This window comes from Bacillus rossius, chromosome 5, assembly GCF_032445375.1.
Source record: "Bacillus rossius redtenbacheri isolate Brsri chromosome 5, Brsri_v3, whole genome shotgun sequence".
Taxonomy (NCBI): Eukaryota; Metazoa; Arthropoda; class Insecta; order Phasmatodea; family Bacillidae; genus Bacillus; species Bacillus rossius.
Genome location: NC_086333.1, coordinates 39,993,251 through 40,012,601, shown reverse-complemented (window position 1 = coordinate 40,012,601; position 19,351 = coordinate 39,993,251). Strand labels below are relative to the sequence as shown.

The window sequence follows — 19,351 nt, the reverse complement described above, 5'->3', positions numbered from 1 at the left end:
CATATCTATTGGTACAAACACACTAGCATAGATACCTTCAGAAATATCTTTATTCAATGTAGCTTCTTACACAGTTAAAATTGAAGATGTTCCAATAGCACACTTTGCATCATCAAAAATAACATAATGCCTTCACTGATAATGAGCAAATTTTTTCAACATGGGAGGGGAGGATATATAATTATATAACATATGTCCCCCTCTCCTTCAGCATCCGCCCCTGTTTCAAACTGTAAAAATTTAACGCTAGTAATCATAATTAGGAACACTTGTTTGACAATTTTACCTCTGTTTAGGTATCACAAACTTTATCTCCGATGACAAAATATTTGACGAGTAGTAAAACGTAAAAGAGCTGCTGAGATGGATTCACAATAATAGTGCTCTAATAAAAATAAAAGAATGTCCCATATTCAATAGTACATTACAACAGATAAATTTATAATATTTACTACAAATGTAACATCAAACGAAAGGTAAACTAAAAAATATTTAATATGTGCACATTTAGTTTTACTATACACATACAATCTCAAGTATAATTCTTCCCACACTTTGGTTAATACGTCCGGAAGCAATAGCCTCTTCAATTATGTGTCTCAATTCTGGCACAGCATTAGGTAGCGGTGGAACGTAGACACGATATTTTTAAAAGCATCTAAAGAAAAAAAAAACTGTATGGCATCATGTCAGATGAACGTGGAGGCCAGCGAAAAAAAGGCTGTGTCATCCCGACCATTACGACCAAATCCAAATACGTACAAAAAGATTCTAATGTGGAGAGGTTCCATCCATAAAGGTTACAGGTTCACCCTTTACTAATTGGAGAAATAACCATTCTTTCGCCCTGCGAGCGAGAAAACAACTAAGGTATATATTTGCGCATGCGCTTATCTAAAACTGTCTGAGTTACTCAATTATGAATTTTAAACAACCCTCTACAACGCTGACAGTTGCTAGTGTAGCCAGGAGGCTACTGATTATTCGGGAGGGGCAGGTAGGCCATGCTAGAATAAACAATAGGTCTACTGTTGCACACTATTTATTTGCGCCGTAGAGTGCGCTAGCAAAATTTACATGTGTTTACAGTGCACAAAAGCCTACTCGTGCTAAGAGGCAGACTGGAACTGTCTCTTCTGTCCTCCTCGTCAGCCTGCTAGCTTTGAATATATATACTGTATAGAAGTCGCCAGCCCAGGTTAAAATTTCTGATACGGTTTTGAGATAGTTGGTTTATTCACCGCCGCAATCGCCACCATCTCTAGGGCATCGACTTGTGGTGGTCCCTAGCGGACAAGTGTCGAACTCTTCAAACACCCCTTCCCCCTCCCGTTGAACGACCTTGAGCTGCAGTGAATGATAGTTGGAGGGTGAGGGGAATGACAGCGGGCGACAGTGCTGCGCTCTAACGTGTAAATAACCAACTAAGACGATACAGGGCGTTACGGCAGCGCACTGCAGCGGTGAAGTTCCCAAGCTGCTCATCATACACTTCTGAAAAAACGTAGAGTAAATCCTATCCACTCGCAACTTCTATACAGTATATATATATATTCAAAGCTGCTAGCCAGCACGGAGGAGGGGTGATAATCCCGTTGGCATCCGGGCTAACGGGACAGCTGGAGGGTGCGCGCTGCATTCTGGCCCAGGGGTGTACAAACACCGACGGGGGACAGCCGGTTGCTGATAGCCGCATGGTTGGCGTAGCGCGGTAGATGTCTTCGCGACGTACCGCCACAGCTAGCATGAAATGTTATGGCGGGTACATTCTGTAGTAGGTGAGCGTGAGATGTGGGCGTGCTGGACTGCGGCAGGGCTACGACACACTGGTGGGGGAGCGCGGCGCGCAGCTGTCCGGCGGACAGAAGCAGAGGATCGCCATCGCCCGGGCGCTGGTGCGAAACCCGCGCATCCTGTTGCTGGACGAGGCCACGTCAGCGCTGGACACGCACAGCGAGGCCATCGGTGAGCTCGCGCCAGTCTGGCCACACACACCTGCCAAATAAAATAAAAAATTGGTTGTCTGTAAAGTCGTTTTACGGACGATAGTTCAACGTGACAACGTCATAACAAAACTTGTATGAATTAAATTGAATCATTTTTATTGAATCATCACTATTTTGCATGGATACAAAGAAGGAGTGAAATGAAATCTACAATTTAATTGATAAATTTACTTTTATTTGCACTCGTTAATTCAAATATGTTTATTACTTTAACGAAGAGATTATTTTAACTATAAATTTTATACATGTTTGCTATTTAATTTCTTTCAATCTGTGTTATTTTGTTAAGGATAGGATGATGATAGGAAAAGTAGGAAACGAATGGGAGTGTTTCAAGTTTAATGTGCCTCGAAAAAGTCAAATCGATGGTTGTTCCAATCGAGTGGAAGAGAGATAGATGCGGCGCAAGCGTACAATGAGCGTAACGGGACACATGGTAACGGGACAATGTGCGTAACGGTACACTTTTTCGTGCGTGCAGTCGGCGTTCATCGATTTATTAGACGTTGTCACGTCAAAAATAAAAAAAATGCTCATGGGTGCGTGGTCGCCACCGACAATAGAAGTGAAACATTCTTTGAATGGTTCTTGCCATCGGGAAGACTGATTTAGATTTTTGAAGCGAAACTTCTTTGCTAAGGAAGCTACAATTTTCGAGCATTGCGAAAATTCCGATTGCATGAGGGGAATAGTTAAGTTACACGGTGGGGGAACCGGCGAAGGAGGACAGTGCGTCAGCGGCGACGCCATTCCAATGCATGCATTAGCGATTGAATGCAAAAATGACGAGGAGTGAGTGGGATAGGTATGTAGCATGGCATGCTATATGCTAGTTGTAAAGATCGGAAGAAGAAATGTCAGGGGAGAACTAGTAATGACGCAGCACTGATGCTACGGAATCCTCGTAACGCTACTACTAAGTTTTGGTAGCGGTTAACTTTTGACGCTACCATATTTCTTTTATTTTATTTGAAGTATCTACAATTTAGTCATTCGTGTGGAAAATAGTAATTGTTTTATGCAAGTAATACATATAATAGTAGGTCCGAGCCCAGGAGCCAGTTGGAGGAGCCAAGGAGCCGACCTCTATCTTGGGTTGTGACATCACGGCGTCCATCTTAGATGACCTACCTTTGACCTTGAACTTGTCCCCGGCCATCATCTTGGATCCACTATTTTGATTTATGGCGTCACATCCACTATTTTTTCGCCATTTTGTTTTGAACTCTCCACCATTTTGAAATATGATGTCACTTTTTAAATTTACGTTATGACCGCCATCTTGAATATCTGTATTTATTATGCTAAAAATTCGGGAAATTTTAACATTATGAATATTATTAAATACATAAAATATTAATGAAAATTTAATTTAAAAACGCACTTATGTAATGAAGCTTGGAGTCCTCGGTTCGAATCCGGCGAGGACAATATAAAAATGGCGGCAATTACTTCCTCTGTGGAGGCAACCGGTAGACTGACCTCCCACCACAAATGACAATGAATATATTGCATCAGCCAGCATGATGTTACATCTGCCATCTTGTTTTCGTCTGCTGAAAGCCAGCATCTTGTATCCGACATATTGTTTTCGTCTGCTAGGGGAAATTACTGCCATGTTTAATTTTTACCCACTAGAGTGCAGTAATATGTTTTTTGCTTTGGCACCCACCATCTTGACATTGGGCACCATCTTGGAAATTTGTATTTTTAACAAATTAGAAATGCGAGAAAAATTCCAAAATTCGTTAAATAATTTGCAAATAAAATAATGATTGACTCGATGGGTTCCTAACCTTGGTTCGATACTGGATTGATGCAAACAAATTAATTTTATATAAAAATTTTAATGTCAATAAATATAGTGGGAAGTCCTAAAAGAGTCTTAAATTACTTAACTACCAACCTCCAGCAAGTCGATGATGACATATTGTCCACCATGTTGAAAATTCGTAATTATTTTTCTAGAAATACGGGAAAAATTACAAAATTCTTTTAAAAAATCTGGAATCAATTTACTGGTTGAATTGATGGATTTCATTTAGCTTTGATCCTTGGTCAATGCAAAAAATAAAGAAAATAATTGAATTCAAATACCATTAAAGTGACATGTTCAGGAAATAAAATAACAAAAAAAAAATTACATAAATTTTACACTACTACAATAGTACTAAAGGCTTAAGCGTTTCTCAATTTCTGCATCTGCTACCTACGAATTAAAGCGAGGTGGGAAACCCCATCTCTTGACGTAGGGTCGGCAAATGTCTTCGTTTGAGAATCTTCTCTCCAAGCATGTATCGGGATACAACGTAGACTGAATCTCTTCGGCTTAGAAGCCACTACGAATAGGTTTGTGGTCCAAATCTTCGAGGTAGTAGGTTCTAGGCTCCGATTCACGAATGTGGGTCACACGGAAAAGTTTGGGACTCCAATTCGCAGCGAAAACTTTCTCGAAGACACCTTTCTGATTGGAGATTCGCACAATGTCACCGACATTAGCTGTATGCTTTCGTGGCTCTTTCTTATTCATGTTGGAAAACACTGTTTGAAGGAGGTAATCATCCTTGACATCGTTAGGCTTCATTTTCGTGATACTATGCACAGTGTAATTGTATTCGCTTACTAGTTTCGGTAAGATATCAAGGCACTTGAAATTTCCGTTAGACGTAATTATCGCCAAATCTTAGTGCGAAAAGTTCTGTTAAACCTTTAGACAATGTAGACTTTGACATTACTAAATGTAGAGTAGTGTTTGATGACATACTTCATCAAAGCTTTGAAGGTTGCATTGTAGAATTATTTGCCGTGATACGTTTGCAGGTGCGATGGTACACGTCCATCACGCAAAATGTCTCACATAGCCTTGGCTACGTCGATTGAACTCTTCGATTTTACAGGTCTGGCCCAAACGAACTTGCTATACACTTCGATTACCATCAACATGTACTTGAAACCTTTATTCAATCGGGAATGTGGTATCATCTCAACAAGGTCCGCCTGGAATAAATCATCAATACCGTGAAGTATGACTTTGCGACGAATGTATTTTCGTCTTGCAGGTGCATGGTCATTGTATGTAGCCGGTTTTATCAGTTCTTCGAGTATGGAGACTATTTCGTTGATGTACGAATAGTTTCCTGCACTAACCGAATCATTTAAAAGTCTAAGACGATCAACTAATTCATAGGGGTCGTCCCAATACACATAGTCAACGTTCCGACCACTTTCTAGGTTTTTTAAACTTTTCAAAGGCTGCCAGTTCACTGAAGAGATTGGTGAGAAATGTCGATTTTTTCATGATATTCGTCTTTATATATGCCACTTTCCGGATCATTATCGCAAAAATGCGCATAAGTTATTTATAACAGTTTTTTGTACTCTTGCAAATCCTCGTGGGAATAGCCTTTAGGCTTCCTGCGAAACAGCAGTTCGTATAGACCCGGAGTAGCGTGCGTTTTAAACTCTTCTACACGCACGATATTTCCTGGTAAAAAGTCTATTTCTTCAGCACCGAGGAACCACTTATTATGTTTTCTCTATACCCCGTAAGTCGTTTCATTATTCAAACTCGTGAAAGATCTCAGTTATGTCCAGACTAATGCATTCATTTGTTGTCCTCCTTTTCGTAATTTTTTCTTGTGCACAGACTCTGTACTCGTAAAGTTCTCTTCTTCTGGAGCTGGTTTATATTTCCTCTTCTTTACAGTTGAAATTTTGTCATCAACTTCTTTCTTCAACCTGATGGGTGGCTCTTCTTTATTTTAAAATTCGTTTAGAATACTACTGATTGGTTTAAATATCTCTTCATTATCCATTTCACTTGCAAGTCTGGCTCTTCTAGTAAGTAGATTTTTTTTTTACGAACAGACTGTATAGCATGACGAAGGTCTCTGGCCTAGTCCGACATTGTACTGCAAAAAAACTTCTTCATTTTGGTTGGCAAGATCTGTTATTGTTGTCAAGTGAGTAAGTGATGCATTCTGACTACTTTTGAAAATCCTCAATATATCATGTCACGAATTCAAAAAATCCTAGGCCTCCACTCGCTGGTCTATGGCAACCAGGTATTCTAGCATTTCGTTGTTCGTACTTTTTTTTATCCAGTAGTGAAATGTATTTCCGAATATAGGAGTCGTGAGACTTGAAAATAGTATGCAATTTGGTAGCATGACTGCCACGACCGAATTTTGAAATGCCATGACTAATGTTTAACGATAAACTGATCAAAACCTTGTATGTACATGCTTTTATATAGAGGCCAGTCCTTGACTATAACTAGGAATACATGCTAATTTTTCCAGCAAAAGGAGCACATGTTTTTGAATTTATGAAATGCCTTGTCAGTGTTTATGTGATCGTTGTAAGCATGTCGTAAATTAAGTTCATCCATGCGATAAAGCACTATAACATTCGCATTGTCACGTAGCAAATACTTTGGATTTCTACTATCGTCTGACACAGATAAATGCAGTTTACTTTGACACGTATTCCCATGGAAAAATATTATTGTATTATGCCTTGCTTCTCGCACACGACGTCGTTGAAAACAAACATGAAATTTGCTAATGCTTCGCTTGGAGACACCACATTTGCATATCAGTACATGGAAAATACTCCAGGCCTTCCACCGATCGTAGAATCTTGGTCAGGCATTGGCACTTTGGCTGTTGCAACTGAAATAGAGGTACACGTTTTCGAACCTAAGACCTTTAGCTTTCTGTAGCAAACTCATTAGAACGCACGTTTTGCCACAGTTTGACGGGCCTGCCATAATGAATCGTACGGTATAAGTTAATAACGAGCCGTAACACAATTTGCACGCATTGGCTTCATCGTCTTGCGTTATGCGCGCAGGCAAATACACTTCCTGCTTGACGACTTGCATTGTACTATTGTCATTTATGCCTTCGCTTTTTTACTAAAAAAAATTAGCTAACGATTTTTTTGTATTTAAAGACTGCACAGTTATGAAAATAAGTCAGTCATGTCGATAACATTTAACTTGACAGGTCACACATCAGAGCTGCGGGCAGTCCATTTCCCGCCTCTGGATTTGGATGGTGAGTGGTGTATTGGACTCGCACTCGCAGATTGTCAAATGTATAATGCCATACCGAATATCGATGAAGGAAACTGCAAGATCTGCTTCCTGAAAAGTGATGGGACAGCTAAAGATATACAGTTACCTGTTGGCGGTTACGAACATGACAACATTGCAAATAATATCAAGTAAAATTTACCACCAGATGTAGACTTTCAACTGCGTGAAAATCCAAACACTCAAAAAGCATTCTAACATGCAGTGAAAATGTCGGCTTTACGAAATCTGGGTCCACAGGTACGATTATAGTATTTGAACCAAATGTGTATGATGCAGGGAAAATGTACGATTCTATGCGTGCAGTAAACAAATATCCCGTGAATGTCTTACGAATAAACTGAAATTTGTCAAGTGGAACACATCTCAATGGAAGACTAAACAACATGCTACATGGTCCCGCCAGGATATGAACTGGTTAAGCGCAAAAAAAATTATAATTTACCTTCCATTCATCGTGAAGTGTGTACACGAATTCGTCGTCAGGATCGTTGACCAACGAGGATGCTTGGTAATTTTAGGAAACGAAGAAATTACACTTTGTCTACACTTGAAGCGATGGGTATAAATTTTGTGACACCGAGCAGTTATAAAAGAAATCGCATTGGTGTGAAAAAGACCAGTTCTCCAGACGTCGGTGCATTAACACTTGACAGCGTAAAATTTCTTCTTAGTATTGGAGAAGTGCCTAACAAATATGGAAGATGAAATCCTCAAAATGGAAGACCTAATCATAATTGATGATATCATTAAGAAAATGGAACTGCACAAGTATCAATATTTTCTGCTCGGACCATATGCTTTACCTTCAGAAGTACGCATTGTTGTGCAGCACCAGGATATCTGTTATACCTTCGCAGTCATTTATGCGTATAAGAGGCACGCTGACAAAAGCAGATAGCATACATCCGACAACGACAATAATCTGCACCGGTATTCTTTACCTAATCGAGCGCATTAAATATGTACTCAATGTTATCGAGGCAGACCAGACAAGAGATGGAGTCATAACATCCGCTATGAAAAATTACCTGTCGCTCAAGCTGAACGAACTGTTTCCTTCAAAGATGGCTAGCTGGGCCCTCGAGGATGAATACAAACTACCTGTTTAAGCTGAAGGAAAATTCGAAGTTTGTGTTCCTCTGTCCATGCTTCTTGGATTTGCTGAAAACTACAAGCAAATAATCATTATTTGAAACAGGAGGTCGTACTGCTTCTGGCCAAAAACCAAATTAATGCAATTGTCACTGCTGCATAAAACTCACATGTTGTCTCGCTTACACTACAGTATTTGAGTGTGTGCTGCCTCACGTCCAAGGGAGCACAATCGAACTTATCAAGACGCTGAAGAATGTAGAAAATGTCAAAAACATTGATGTACCATTTCGATCCTGGAGCCTGGAAACGTGTCCTGGCTTGCCTCAAAGTCAGCATATTAATTGGATAGTAAAGTCTAGCTTCGCTATGAAAAAAACAAGATACATCATCGTCGGGTTTCAGACTGGAAGACAGTTCAATGCAGGAGTTAACAGCTGAGTTTTATATAACTGCCAAATACGTAATATAAAAATATTTTTAAACAGCGAAAGTTACCCATATGTTGAAATAAACATGGACTTTGAAAATGGAAGATTTCTTCTCGCATATTAAATGTATGCCAAGTTTCAGCAAGCATTACTCTGGCCGCGGACAGCCACCGATACTGAGTCCCTAAAATTGCAAGAAAAAGTCTCTGACAATGGTATTTGACATTTCCAAACAGGACGATCGAATAAATTCAAACATAATCGACTGTAGGATCCAGATATCAAAGACCGGAATTGTTCCACCAACACCTATGCTTTTTGTCTGATACTTCTCGATCGGCTTGCATCGTACAATATTGTCGAAACAATCTTGTGAATATTCTATCATAAATACAGTTTCGTTTGCGATATTAATTTATTTACGACCAAGTTTTCCTAGCGTCAATATGTACTGCAACATGCAAAGTTTCCAGAGCCAAAATTGATTAATGTTCAAGGAGATTGCAGTTACCTATGAGAACGACGGCAAGACTAGAACTCGCACCTTCTGGCTTTCATATCCCTGGAAATTAATGGATAAAAAAAGAAAACGCTCAAACAAGTGGCTACGCAAATACTACAATGGCCTGGAGTGGGACGAAGGTAAACTTCCGTACAATCAAGTGAAAAATACTCTAGATGATTTGCTACTGCAGAATCTGCGTGGCATAATTTATGTCGCCGGACCTGAGCAGAAATAATGGCTGAGAAAGTTGTGTGAAACACCAGTTGAAATTGTATACCTGCAGACCAACTACGGCTGTCCTTCCCTTCGCAAGCTTAGTGCAATTTATGGCGTGCAGCTACACGACAAGTTTGAACGAGTATCTGCTTGTACAAACTCGCATATAATGCGGAAATGGCTCTCGCAGTGTGAGTAGGAGCCTGCATATATAAAAGGCGTGCAAGCGTTCGTGCCTTCAGTTGTCGTTCGACCTGCAATAAAATGTTTTCGTTTCATCCTGCCAAGGTGTACATGAGCGTAAGACCTAGCTTCAGCAGTGTCGAATACATCCTGGGCATCTGTGATGCTGGATATCTACGCCCATATACGGAAATCTATGATGGAGGCGCTCAGCACTGGCAGTTTTTGCACTTTCCTGAGTCCTACGAACTTACTCAGCAGCTGATAGATTGTTGCGAACCTGGACACTGTGCCATCTATCACATGAGACCGCACACCATTTTTCCAGCCAGCATAGAAGAGGAAGTCACCTCGTCTGCATGTGCAACACCAAACGTGGATGTGTTGCAACCTGTTGTCGCCTGCAATGCATCTATGCTGATGCCCAAACTACTTGCGTCTCGTGTTAGTTCAGTCAGTGATCCTGTCCGAACAAGCACTGAGTCAAAGCCAAGTCGCAGAAGTCGTCGTCCATGTCTCACGGAAGCAGTCGTTGCCGAAGAAGGTGAACTGTCGGATACCTGTGTTCCTGAGCCCGAGACCAGCAAACCAGTTGGAATCGGAATCGATGAGACAGTACCCAAAGTTGACGAGGCAGTTCTTGCAGAATTAAAAACTTAGTTTATGAAAATGGTTAATGCCTAAACCTTATATGTATTGGTGTATTTTTTAATAAATTTGTGAAACTTGAACTTTGTGTGTTTTTATTTCTAGATTTTTAAGGTACCAAAATTTTAACATAATAAAAATAATCAAAGAGAGCCATAGTTTTGACTCATGTAGTATACCAGGAATCGTGGGTATATAAGCATGTTCTAGACGACAGGATCCTTAGTACTCCTCTGAGCGCAGTGCAGTGCAGAACGGCTTTCTTAAGTATGTTTTGTAATATTTTGTTGCTGTTCCAATGTCGGCTTTGATGGACGGTTTACATAGACTGCGCAGACCCTGATGATAGCATCGCGTATTTTCGTGAACATCCTGATATCATCTGTACCATTATCTGAAGAGGTTCCAACAATGGTTTCACCAGCAGAAAGGAAATCGGCAGGTGCTGTTTCATTGCTTTAAGTTTAGTCAGTCACCTCGGAGACTTCAACGAACGACGGATGTTTATCGCATATCACACCTGTAAAATACTGTGATTCATCATTCTCCACAACTTCACATGCATGTCGGCGTGTAAGAAGTGGATGTCTAAACAATGCGCAAAGAATTTAGTTTCAATGCAGCAAATGCAATAAACTAATTTCATGACTAGATGGCTTGAAACAACATTACGAAATCTGCTCTGGTAATTTTAATTAAATTACCTGTATTTTTCATCGTTCAGGGATCGAACCAAGGACAGGAACCGATTCAGTCGATCATTATTTTAATAAGCGGTTTTTATAATGAATCTTGAAATTTTCCCCGAATTTCTAGCTTAATAAATACGAATTTCAAAGAATGCGCACAAATGTTAAGATGGCGGGTGCCACAGTAATAAATGGTTACTTCACTCTAGTGTGTGAAAATCAAACTAAGATGGCGGTAGCACCCTCTAGGAGATTAAAGCAATATGTTGTATCCAATATTATGGCCTTAGTATATGAAAACAAGATGGCAAATATGATGTCATATTAGCTTGCCATATATGCCTTGGCATTAGTAGTGGGAGGTCCATCTTCCTGTTGCTTCCATGGAGGAAGGTTCTAACAGAGGACTCCGAGCTTCATGATGTAAGTGAATTTTTAATTATAATTTTATTAAAATTTGATTAATTAAATTTTTTAGTAACTTTTTCTAAATACTAGCATAATAATTACAGATTTTCAAGATGGCGGCCATAACGAAAATTGCAACAGTGAGATCATAGCGGATGCGATGTCATAACTCAAAATGGTGTAAAATAAAATGGTGGATCCAAGATGGCGTCCGGTGTCAAGGTTAAGGTCAAAAGTCAAGGTCAAAGGTGAAGGTCATCAGGGCCGGATTTAGGGGAGGGCAACAGGGGTGAAAGCCCCCCACAAATCCTTTGATATTCTTTTTTCGCTGTTTTACCTTTATCGACAGTACTTTGTACATACATGATTATATTATTGTTAAATATTAACAGAAATATTCATTAACATTAAATTTAATTTCATATAATTCTTAACTCCGATTACCTATATTTATGTATGTTTTTTAAATACTAAGAGAATCTACTGATTTCACAATAAATTATTTATTGGAAAACTCGACTGAAAAAAATTGTTCATTTTATTTGGAAAATAATTTGGGGTCAGGGGGCATCCGCTCCTCTGTTGCCCCGAGGCCTCCAGACCTCTAAATCCGGCCCTGAAGGTCATACAAGATGGCCGCCGTGACATCAAAATTCCAGATGGTGGTCGGCTCCTCGGCTCCTTCACCTGGCTCATGGGCTCGGAACTACTATTATATACTACTAATGCAATAAACTTTATAAGTATCATTCAATTTTATGTGAATAGTGCGATTTAATATGTAAAAAACACGCCTAGATTAATAGATTAGTTTTGTAATCGTAATTTAATTTTTGATATGTGAACACTATAATTTGAAATGTTTAAAGAACTTATAGACTTGTGAGATAGACTTTATGAGCGTAATTTATGTTAGATTGAAGTATTTTTTTGTACTTTCATTTTATTCGGCTGAAGATCGTGATTCAACTTCATGCCTAAAAATAATAAAGAGGCAGAAGCAGATAAGAAGTATTATCAAAGGCTATGTGGGTATGAACCGCCAAAAGAGGCACCAAACAGTGTCAGTGAATGGATGCGTGAGTAGAGGGCGCGGAAAAAGGCATTTATTATTTTTCAATTTAGATTTTACCCGCATCCTTACTATTCTCAATTGTTATCTATTGTTCTATAAAACTACTAATAATTAATCTCTATCTTTACCTAATAAGTAATAAGTTTCACTTCTGTCGGAAGTGGACTCCATGCACACATTTTTTATAAACATCATTTCTAGTTACACTGTATGTCATAAGAAATATTAAAAACGGACAAAAATATAAATATGCAAACACACAGAAAACAAAACACTGTGTCTGTCTGTGCTATAATATTTTTACGGCTAATTACCCCCACGGAATTTTCTGCGCTGTCTATGTATCCAATTTTAGACATTGGCTGTTTTTGATTTGTATTTGTGTGTTTGCATACTCATATTTTTATGTAGGTATGATGTTGGGGTTTCTTATTAAATAAGTGCAATCATAAGTGGGGTATGTAAAAAAAATTCTTAAATCATTAAAGGTGAAACTTCACAGACTGGTAGTATTTCTACGTCAACTCTAACCACACTGCAGGCAGCGTTGTTTCTAGCGTCTATATTTTCGGAAAAGAACTCGACAGCTTAGATATACCTAAATTATTGAGTAGAAGGGTTTTGGTGTTATTGCTTGTAAGTCCTTAACATGTATTTTTTTTTTGACAGTGAAGAAAGCTAAAACTGGCATTTTCACGGACATTTTAGGTATAAAAATTCTACATAGTATGCTATAGGGAAGTGCAGAAGGACCTGATATTTAACATTTCAGCATATTATAACAGGTTTACTGCTTAATGACCCATAGATGCACGTTACCAACTGGAAGAGTGAACGCCAGTTCGGTGCCTGGCACATAGAGGCGAACAGGCGTGCGATGCGCGAGCCAGTATCTCCCTAAGCGCCCCCTGCGCTTCTAGAGCTCATGCGCCCGACCAGGCTACCCCCTTAAAAAATTGGCATCAGAATAATGTGTGCAATGTGCAATTGACGTATCCGTAGCCACCAGGCCTTGATATATTTAACCCATTGCTCGACGTCACCGTAGAAATGAAAGAAATTGGAACAAACATGGTGCCAAATATCAATGCAGTAACACCATCACTCTCTTCCTGATCGTTACACTTTACATAACAATCTGAGAACCCCATCAGCTGTAAAGAAGTTTCATTTCAATCATAATCACCATAGAAGCCTAAATGTTGTGTTACATAAAACGGGTTAATTCTAAAAGTTCAGATTTTAAGAGAAGGCCAATTTTTTTTTTCTACAGTTAAGTTATCGTACCCGAATGACGTACACGAGAGTTTAAAAAATAAAATTTAAAAGCTCGTGGCAAAAACCACCATAATCCAAAAAAAAGGTATTTTTTTTTTCAGGAGAAGCAAAAAAATGTTGCTTGTTTGCTCACTGGCACTTGAAAGATGTGAAACCAATACTGTAACAGAACAAACAGCCTTCCTTACTCTGCTTTGATGGTTATATCAACATTAGCATGCAAATGTAGTTATACCTACTATTATAGTGGAAAATTTATTGGTTCTGGACTTATATTGTTTTTTGACAAAAAGCAAATTATATTCCTACATGCTAGCAGGATAAAAACAGGAAACGGAAACAGGATAAAAGATTCAATTTAATGGAACTGCCAACTAGACGTGTGAGACAATGCTAGAGTGATCCGTGTAATCAGGTGATGCACACTAACAGGAGGTTGTTAGCTATTGTCAGTAGCGGATCCAGAGAGGGGGGGAGGGGGGTGGGCTAAGGGGCTCAAGCCCCCTCTAAAAGCATCTGGGTCCACTATTGTTTTAGTGTTTGCCTCGATAAAGCCTAACCTCAGCTGGGTCATGCCCCCCTCTTCCCAAACCAAAATCCTGGATCCGCCACTGGCTACGGTCACTGGTGAACCGGCGCTGCTAGAGTCTGCGACGGGTGTGCCGCAGTCCAAGACGCCCTGGACAAGGCCCGGCGGGGCAGGACCACGCTGATCGTGGCCCACCGCCTGTCCACCATCGTCTCGGCGGACAGGATCGTGTACCTGTCGGAGGGCCGCGTGGCGGAGCAAGGCACCCACGACGAGCTGATGGCGCTGCAGGGCCACTACTGGAGCCAGGTCACCGCGGAGCTCACCGCGGCATCGGCGGGTAGGCGGCGCCCGCGCGCGACCCTTGCCACTTTGCGCTCCGTCGTCCCTTCATGTGCCGAACAGACCCAACCGATTGCCCATGCATTAAATATTTACTTGCTACTGGTTGAAGTGCCCGGCTCTGCCCGGGCTGTACACTTCAGGTCAAGTCCGGAGGACACACACACACTTGGAAGACGGGGAATGTTGATATTCAAATCCTCCATAACCTGCCTCGGTAGCTGATTTTTACGAAAACCCCGTTACTAATTGATATATATTTAATATAAAAAGAACCTCCCTGCCGAGTTTCAAGTCAGTGCGACATTTGCTTGAAAGACGGGAAATTTTTGATATCTAACGCTCCGCAGCCCTCTTCCTAGCTGTTAAAAATCTGGAAGTGAATAACGCTTTAAAATATTATATATGACTGTTGGCAGGAGACGCTTAAAGCATCAAAATCACAATAGCCGATGCCATGGAGACGAAGAGAGAACTTACATTGCAACATAATTTAAAAAAAAGGGGGACAATTTTGATCTTTAACGCCCCCGAAACCCTCCTTGGGAGCCGATTTTCGTAAAGTCCTTTCTTAGCGGATGTCTACATATGTAGGTCATATAATTCCTAAGAATTCTTGATGAGTGAGCAATTGACTGGTATTTGCTTCATACAAACTTTACAACCCATTTTCGCTCTTTTAGGAATGAAATTCTTAAAATCCTCCGTAGACCACCTCTAGGATACTCAAGGAATATTTACTCAAAATTTCAAATCTCTAGGTCCACCGGTTTAAACTGGCGTTGTCTGTAAGTCAGTTTGGAGTTTTATTAAGTAGATAAAATATACATTTATACTTTGTTTTATTAAGTAGATATAAAACTATAATTTTATACTTCGTCTTGTTTGCTTCTGTTACGAATCTGCAGTTTTACTCCGATCTTGATGAAATTTTGCACGCTTGACATTCGAAACAAGACGAAGATTACTGTCTACATAAGATTTAGAAATAACATTACTTAGAAATGAATATTTCTGCTTCTTAATGAAATTTCGCTTTTCCATTGTTATGCTCTCTTCATCTCTTGGCAACGGCTATTCCATTGTTAATGCACGCATTCCGTTAACACATAATGATTTAAATAAGCCCCTATACGTCAAGCGATTGCATTTTTCTATCCGGCTTTCTGCAGCTATGGGTATCAACAAGGCACAGGAGCAATCACTTTGTGTTCAGTAATTAACTTGGAAACGCCGTGTTTTTTTACATGGCCAATAATACGTGTCTTGCTGAAAAGTCAGCACTCCAACTAGTTTGTTTCTTTAGGGTCCCGATGGTCAAACAAAAGCTTTGCAATAAGAGGTTACAAATATATATTTTTTAAAACGTTTGCTTTGGTTGGTTGTTTTGTTTCTATTTGTAAATAAAATCTGTCTAGGTGAGATTTAAAAAAAAATATTGCTATGCAATAAAATAAGCCTCTTCACGATGCTTAAACCACGGAGAATGCAAGGTGTTTAAGCTTGTTCCATAAATGTTAATGTATGAATAATAATTAATTTTCTAATTGTTTTGCAATATTTTTTCTTGGCTTTGATTTTTATACGCAACTATGTAATGTAATTTTGTAAGTGAGAAGTACTCACATAGTCAACGCAGATTTTCAGCAGAATGACTGCTGCCGAGACCAGGAGAATTAAGACACTAACCTGCTAGGGTTCGTCGGCTGAATGAGAACACCGAAGTGACTGCCTGGCAGAGTTCATGCTTTGGTGCTGCAATGCCTGCGTTGCCACATGCAGGGAATCCTTCTGTCACTGGACCGATGGAGCTGGTAGCTACTATACCGTACTCAATGTCGGCGTCGTAAAGCTGCTGAAAATTTACCGCAAAAAGGCATTTTTTCCTTTTATTTCCAGCTACTACTTCACAATTACTTCGTTTTGCAACAGCAAGTTAAAAAAATATAATTTAAAGTATTGTGTAAACTTTAGCAGACTAGAAATTTGCGTGGCTGTAGTATTTTATTTTAGTGGCTGACGCCACTTACATAATTCTTTTCCTCGGTTCGGGTAAACCTTTTCGGAAATTCACTGCCCATTTTTGGGAAAGAAACTGGTGATAATTCGTATGTAGGAACTCCGAACCCCCCATTACTTGGTGTGAACAAACTTTAACCTTGTTCCTATTTCGAGAGCACCGATCTGTTTATCGAGTGGTTAGAATGTGTTAATAATCTGGGAGGCACTTATTACTTAAAATAACTCATCTACAACCCTGACAATCAATAGTATTTTTAACTTACGAAAAATGTACATTAAAATAAAGTATGTCCATACAAGAATGTTCCAGTTATAAATTGTTACAGTATCAACTGTAAGCGTTGTTGAGTTATGGTTCAATATCACAATGAAAGAGTAACTCAAACAGTTTTAAATAAGCGCGTGCGCGAGGGTTGCTTTGTTTTGTTTTCTCGCTTCCAGTGCCACCTACGCAAAATGTTGACTCCTGAGCGTAAAACATTTTGTGATCTGCATTTTGCTAAGAGTGAATCTAAGATTTCAGTGTAACGTGCGTTCCCCATTGGAATATCTTTGTACGAGAGTGGGTGAACGTCGAAGTCCTTGACCTTTGGATTGGTTGTAATGATCGAGACGACAGAGCTCTTTTTCTTTGGTCTCCACGTTTACCTGACATAACGCCAGGGGCGTATATATGGAAAAGGGGGGGGGGGGGGGCAAGGGCCTGGACCCCGTAAATAAAAAAAATTAAAGTAATAAGTAAATCCGCCCCTCGAATTAACGCTGTTCGATTTACGCAGTTTTGAAGTAACGACACCAATTAATAAAGACAGATTTGAAGTAGCGTGTTTATAGATTTGAATTAGTTTTTCTTCTTTTGCGTGATTTTTTATTTCCGTGCGCGCAGAATGCAACGTCATTTGTGCAGCATTAAATATAATGCAACGAATTAATGATGTGTCGAATCAACAAACTATATTTTGTCATTTTCTTAATAAATAGATATTAATTTTATTTATTGTGTATTAATTTCCGACGACCCCAAAAGTGTTCAGCCAACGTTTATATTAAGCAATTCCGCATGTCAGCACTAGCTCTGAAGAGAAAAGGCATGCGCTCTCAGGGCTAGTTTACCTTGTACGTACTATGATGCGCTGGTGGCTTCATAGCAGACATGAATTTAGTAAACAGAGTCGGAAATCATGCTAACAGATTAAAGTTTTCTCTGCTTGTCGTAAGTTATTTTATCTGTAGCTCTGTTTATTGAGTTAGTGAGCTTTTTGAATAGCTGTGTGTCTGCGACCAGCTGCATTTTGCTGTTATGGAATTTTATTTTGTTGTTAAGTTAAATGAATTCATAATGAAGAGTCAAGCTTCTATTCAAAACTTTTTTTTACAAAGAAACATATTGTAAGTTACATTGTTAGTGACATTGTTATCACAGCACCGTTAGTGATAGTGCTGAAGTTGACGGTGTCGCTAATATCAGTACCGTTGATCCAGACCCATTTGCGTGGGTCTTCAACCAAGTAAGAAAAAATATCTATATTGTAAATTATTGACAAAATAATTCTGTTCGCTCGTTAACATATGAAGAAAAAATTTCGCTTGTAAAAAATGTTCCGAAACCTCAACGTTTATACAAATTTCCTTCTACTTTTAGTAGTTCCAGTTCAAACCATACTAGATCTTGTCAAATGAAATGGCTAGAATAATTTTAGTGGTTAGCTTATTCTGAAGAAAAATCTGGATCTTTTTGTAAATATTGCGTAATATTTTATGACTCCAAAAGTCTAGGAAATCGAGATTAACAAGTAACAGGGGCATTAGCAACACAGGCCTTTAGTAATTTGAAAAAAAAAGCCAGGGATATGTTTCGTAAACATGAAAATTGCACAAATCACAAAACATCAGTTTTGACTGTTGAAAACACAAAATACATTGTTACAAACAAACTGAGAGTGTTATCAATCAAGTCAATGATCAAACAAGATTGAGTACTGAAAAAAACAGAAGAAAACTGATCCCTATAATACAAACTATAAGATTTTGGTATGGCAGAAAATAGTAGTAAGAGATTATTGTGACGGTGGACGAATAGGCCTAGAAGAGCCAGAAAAAAATGACGGAAATTTTTGATCACTGCTGAGATACAGAGCTAACTGTGGATATAATGACCTTAAAGACCAATTGATGAACAGAGTTGGGAGGAGCATGTACACAAGTTAATTTATTCAAAACGAGCTCATTAATACATCTAGTCATTTAATCCAATCTCAAATTGTGACAAATTTTAGTAAGTCTATTTTTTATTTCGTTTTAGTAGATGAAACCACTGACATTAGCCAAATAGAACAGTTTTCTCGTTGTGTACGGTATGTTGAAGACCAATCATACAAAGTCCGAGAAGATTTCCTAACTTTTGTCCCCGTTTATGACGTTCCTGGTGCAGGCTTAGCTAACCCCATGTTAAAGACATTGTCAAGTTTAGGGCTTGACTTAAATAAAATGAGAGGTCAAGGACACGATGGTGTTACCACGATGAGAGGATACAAGCTTCTGTCAAAGAAAAACTACCACTAGCCTTGTGTAAACATTGTTCTTCACATAGTCTAAATTTGTGTTTGCCGGATGAAAGTAACATTCCTTCTATAAAAAATTTTATGGGAGTTATCAAAGACGTCTTTGGATTCTTCCATATGTCAGCCAAAAGAACTGAAGCACTGAAATCAACGATATCTGACTGCTGTGCTGAACAGGAAAAAAAAAAAAATATTTCGCTATATGAAACACGATGGGTGGAAAGGCACGACACGGTGCTTTTTTTAAATATATTTTCGAACCAAT

The 19,351-nt window shown here is 39.2% G+C and overlaps 1 protein-coding gene across 1 annotated transcript in view; it reads left to right on the top strand.

The window, feature by feature from the left end:
- Nucleotides 1-19,351, top strand: part of LOC134532242 (multidrug resistance protein homolog 49-like) — a 140,973-nt gene that overhangs the window by 80,357 nt on the left and 41,265 nt on the right. Inside the window, exons 12-13 of the mRNA XM_063368663.1 lie at nt 1,815-1,965; nt 14,301-14,501. Of these exons, the coding sequence (XP_063224733.1) occupies nt 1,815-1,965; nt 14,301-14,501 (352 nt within the window). The remainder of the gene's footprint in view (nt 1-1,814; nt 1,966-14,300; nt 14,502-19,351) is intronic.